We start from the raw sequence: 5,249 nt of genomic DNA on the forward strand, positions 1-5,249 counted from the left end.
CCGAGAGCCCCTCGGCCATCGCCATAGGCTTTTCCCTCTGGGGGTGAGTGTGTTCTCCCCTGGGACCCACACCATCCTCGTTTTAGGATAGACAAAGGTATCCCCAGCACAGGAGAGAAGAACACGGCACCTCTCATCTCCCAGGAAAAGAGTCATGGACACATCTCCTGCTGGAGGCCAGTGACACACCTGCCTCTAGGTTGTCCCACACCCCTTAGGTTATGCTACCTATATCCCGGAAGGAAAGGTAACACTTGGCTCTTTTCACTCCCAAAGGTTTGGAGGAAGATGAAAGTGACCCGCTGGGCATGGGGAGGACACCCTCGTAAGACCTCAAAGACTGAGCAGAGGATAAGAACGGCTGGGCCTGGACTGCAGCAGGCCCTGAACTGGGCCTCAGGAACAGACTGTCTGTGGGAGGGCTCAGGGTGAGGCAAAGGAAAGAAATAAGCTTTTTTGTCCCAGCAGCAACAAAGTGGTAAAGGAATATGAGTGGCACCCAAAAAGGTTAATTTAGAAGAAATAGGGCAGGCCGGGCAGATAAACTCCTGGGCTCTCTCCCATTCAGGGCCATAGCCAGTTGCATAATCCTTCTATTTGCATTCTAGTCTCTGCCGTCTGCCAGAGTAGGACATATCAGACCCGCTCCAGCTCCCTTTGTCCTGAAACTCTGACCTGGAAGGTGATTGAAGAAGGTGCCCAGTGAGGACTGAGCAGGGAAGGGAGTCAGCAGGCCAGCCGGGGTGCGCTAGGTCTCTCGGCCTTCTGCTGCCACACAGCAGGATGGAAGCCCACAATGTGTCAGCCTCACTCAACTTCACCCTGCCACCCAACTTTGGGAAGCGCCCCACCGACCTGGCACTGAGCATCATCCTGGTGGCCATGCTGCTCATTGTGATGCTCTCACTAGGCTGCACCATGGAGTTCAGCAAGATCAAGGCTCACTTCTGGAAGCCTAGGGGGCTGGCCATTGCCCTGGTGGCACAGTATGGCATAATGCCCCTCACTGCCTTTGCACTTGGTAAGGTCTTCCAGTTGAACAACGTTGAGGCACTGGCCATCCTGATCTGCGGCTGTTCGCCTGGGGGAAACCTGTCCAACATCTTCAGTCTGGCCCTGAAAGGGGACATGAACCTCAGGTAGGCCTGGGGATGAGGGCCACATTGGAGACGTCACAATCAAGGGGGGAGAGCTGGGCTAAAGCCAGGAGAGGGAGTGAGTGGGGGCTGGGTGGGTACTAGGGCAGGGGGTGGCAGGCATTGATTGTCAAAAGTTTATGCTGGGCTGGGGGCAGGAGGTGCGGTATGTCTTGGTTTAAGCACCAAGCCAAAGGGGCAGAGCTGGTCCAGAGGCATTCTGGAGACCTCCCTCCTCCCAGCACTCAAGTGAGGCATAATGATTGTCTTGAAGGAGTACTGATTTGAATCAATGGGGCCTATGGAGAATTTTACCTGCCTGCAATGGTAGGCAAGTTGTCTGCTTTGAGGCCAGAGATCTGAAAGGTGCAGATTGGTTCCAGACATCTCCATGGAGACCAAGGTGGTTTGGAACCAAATGAGCACCTCCAATTACTGCAGAGCAAGCAAGGATTTCCAGAACTCCTATCCAGGCAGATGGGCTGTCTTCTCTTAGCTTCCTTCATCCTCCCATAGATGCAGGAACACTTCCAGGCAAAGACACAACCAGGTAGATCCAACAGATTCCCAGCACCAGCCAGGTTATTCTGGACCTCAACTCAGCTAAACGGGGGTGTATGGGGGGTGGGGGAACCAGTAGCATGCCCTATGCTGACTGAGGAAACTCACCTGCAGAAGCTGCTGCCTTTGACTAAGCCTCGGTCTGAAGCCTCAGTGGAGATGCTTTTCTATTCCAGGTAGGGCTATGGATTCAGACAGTTCACTTGTGTGTCTGTCAGCACCCCGCCCCTTGTCAAACTTGACTAAGGAAACCAGCCAAGAAAGGAGCCCCCTCCTGGTGATGCCGAGTGAGGCTAGGGTTGATTTTTAAATGAAAAAGAGAGAGTGATAGTCGGGGCTGACCAGGACCTGCCATCTGAACTGCTCTGGATTCACCACCCACAGGATTCAGCCCTCACTGAAGTAGCTGATGGGAAGAGAGGGACAAAGAGGAGGTTGGCTTATACAGTCTCCCACAGGAATATATCCAATGTCCAATCACCTCACTGTGAGGAAGTTCTTCCCTCTGTCTAGTTGAAATCCCTCCTGCTGCAAAGCAAGCCCTTGGTCTTGATCTGGCCTCTGGACAAGGCTCATCACAGCCTCTGTGTCCTGAGAAACCCAGGATGCGGAAGCCAGGTGTCAGGGAAGGGGTACTCTGAGGGCTTTGTGGATCTGTAGAAGCAGCAGAGCAGGGTGGGACCATGTAAAGGACAATGTGGGAGTTTTTAAGTGTGAGTAACCAGATGTCCCAGCCTCTGTAGCCAGTGGGTGCTAATGAGGTCTCTTCAGTAACACCTGCATTTCTGAGGCTCTACACCCCCCACCCGACAGGCCTCCAGTGACTCAGGAATGTGACCCCAAACCATGTTCTCCTGCACAGCCTCCTTATCTGGGCACCTGGGGACTGTCACTTCTATCTAAACCCCACAAGAGATAATGCTCTGCTGAAACAGCCACCTTCCACCACAGAGCCCCTTCCCACAGACGAACCACCCATGAACATTAAGCCAGGCCTCAGACTGCATTGGCAGGGAGTGAATCTCATCATCGACCATCACGTGTTGCCAGACTTCCTATTCCAATTTGAATTCCACTAGGACAGCCTGTCAAGTGTATTATAATTGTGACAATGATACTGACAATAAAAAACAGCCAGGCACTGAGCCAAGCATTTTACATGAGATCCTCATACAGCATCCTGTGAGGAGGTGCCCATTTTAGAGATGAGAAAACTGAGCCTGGGGGGCTCCAAAGCCTGTGCTTTTGCTCAAATATCTTCAGCATCAGGCACGTACATAAATGAACAAAATGGCTGCCAGCCTCAGAGGCATGGGCCGCCCTAAACAACAGGGCAGATGCCATGCATCTCCACCATGGGTGTTCTCTGGCAGCAGGGACCTACCACCACCACAGCTTCCTGCTTTTCAAGAAAAGGTAGAAACTCCCTTTATATATGCAATCTCCAAATTTTTAAATATTGGCAACTCATTCAAGATTTTTAAAAACACCATGCAAGCCAAACAATACATGTCAGAGGGCCAGATGTCACTCAAAGGCTGCCAGTTTGAGACTTCTCTTTAAGCACAACACTATCCTATTTCCCATTTAGATTAGGGAGCAATCTTCAGACATCAGTTCCACTCTAGACATGAGAAAGCTGAAATCCAGAGACTTGCCAGAGGTCTCCCAGAATTTGTGGAAAAATAGTGTCTGGAGCCAGTCCTGGGGTCTCTCTTCCCAGCGACTCTGCCTCACAGCTGGAGGGAGTCTGGGGCAGCCTGCCATCACAGGCAGGAACGCACGTTCCAGAAGGCTGGGCCACCAGATGAGCCTCTCAAGCCACCCAGGCTCCTTCTTCAAGGATGCCACTTAGACAAGCTCCCAAAAATGCAGGTGACCTACAGGAAAGAGAAAATGTCCTCACAGTTGAAGCGAGCTTGACTCATCAGGCACAGAGAGTACCAGAGTGAACTGGGCCCCTATGACAACCTTTCAGTTCATCTGCTCCCCCTGACCCAGCCCACAGCAGAGAGCAGAGCCAATGGCTGTGAGGGCAACAGACATGGACTCAACCCAAGGATTCCCAAAGGCCTCCCCACCATGACAGAGGAGGCCTAACCAGGATGAAATGGAAGCCACTTCACCACAGAGATTCTGACAGATCCCCTCACAGCTCCCTCAGCTTCTGCCTCCAGTGCCTCTATTGACAGGGGCTCAAAACCTACCCATCACACGTTATATGGATGTCCAGAAGTAGGGTACATGCAGTGCTCTGAGAACTTAAGCAGGAAGGAAAAATAAAAAACCAAATGTGCTCCTGGCCCCCTACCCCTGAGAGGTATCCAGGTCCACAGTGTTACTAAGAAACAGGTTCCAGTCTCGGAAACCAGCATCTGGACAAACCACCTCTCATCCCTGACCTTCAGGGTAAACTGAGTCACAGATACCAGCAAGTTAGGAGGTGGGCAGGCTTCCTGACCAGCGTCCAGCACTCACACGTGCGGAGGAGGTGCCTGGAGGTATAACACCCTGGCTCCCACACCCCCATGTGCACAAAGCACACCAAGTCCCAGAGCAAATTCCAGATCTGACGTGCGAAGCCAAAGCAAGCATGACTCCCCTGCCCAGGGGCATCAAAACAAGCACACCCATTGTGCGTGGACTTTCTCCCAAGAAAAGATCGATAGCTAACACTGTAGTCCCCATGTGCCCCTCCCCAGTCTCATCTCCCTCTACCCACCCCACAGGGAGAATTTCCAGGAATTTAGCACTATTACAGTATAATTTATGCATTACTACTTATGTACCTATCCATAAACAAGCTATACTATTGTATTAGCATGTTTTTACATTTTGTATCATATGTAAATATCATTTGACAATTTGCTTTTTTGAGATATGGACATATAAATAAAATAGCTACTCCATGCATCTGAACTGCCGTATAGTTTGCTTGTATTTACCCATTCTCAATTTATCTTAACTAATGTAAGGATAAATTAGAAAGTAAAAAACATGAGAATATCAGTGTTGGGACTGAGAATAGTAATCAAGATACAAAGCAGGTCTGATAACCAGGTAATCTGGTCACTTACTAACAGTGGGTAACTTGCTGCCTTCTCTATTGCTCCACCATTATGGGCCTTCAATTATCCTCTGTTTCTACTGCTTTGCTGCAATTTTTTATAGTCTTTTTTTTTTTTAAAGATTTTTTTATTGGGGAGTTGGGGGGAATGGGAACAGTGCTGGAGAATTGGGGGAAGGGGAACAGACAAGCTGCTGTCATTTTGTTCTTCAATGTAGCTGTGGAGGACGTCGCTTCACTGGCCCAAGTTGGCACCAACATTGCGCTCTTCCTGGGCATGGCAGATCGGCCGCTCACTGCGGCTGCTGGCTGCTCACGCTGGCTGCTGGCTATGTACGGTCGCCCATGGCAACCCACTGCCACAAGTGCTACAGCCTACGCCGTCGCCGGCAACTCATGGCAACCCAGCTCCAGGTTGAGCTGTTGTTCAGCATCTTAGCTGTGGAGGGCAGTGTCACTGGCCCTCATATGTGGGATCCGAACCG

The 5,249-nt window shown here is 50.9% G+C and overlaps 1 protein-coding gene across 1 annotated transcript in view; it reads left to right on the top strand.

The window, feature by feature from the left end:
- The first annotated feature begins 579 nt into the window (after positions 1 to 579).
- Positions 580 to 5,249, top strand: part of LOC109382028 (sodium/bile acid cotransporter) — a 24,967-nt gene continuing 20,297 nt past the window's right edge. Inside the window, exon 1 of the mRNA XM_019641261.1 lies at positions 580 to 1,139. Coding sequence (XP_019496806.1) covers positions 784 to 1,139 — 356 coding nt within the window. The 5' untranslated portion in view covers positions 580 to 783. The remainder of the gene's footprint in view (positions 1,140 to 5,249) is intronic.

Source organism: Hipposideros armiger, unplaced genomic scaffold (assembly GCF_001890085.2).
Source record: "Hipposideros armiger isolate ML-2016 unplaced genomic scaffold, ASM189008v1 scaffold_59, whole genome shotgun sequence".
In the NCBI taxonomy this organism is placed as follows: domain Eukaryota; kingdom Metazoa; phylum Chordata; class Mammalia; order Chiroptera; family Hipposideridae; genus Hipposideros; species Hipposideros armiger.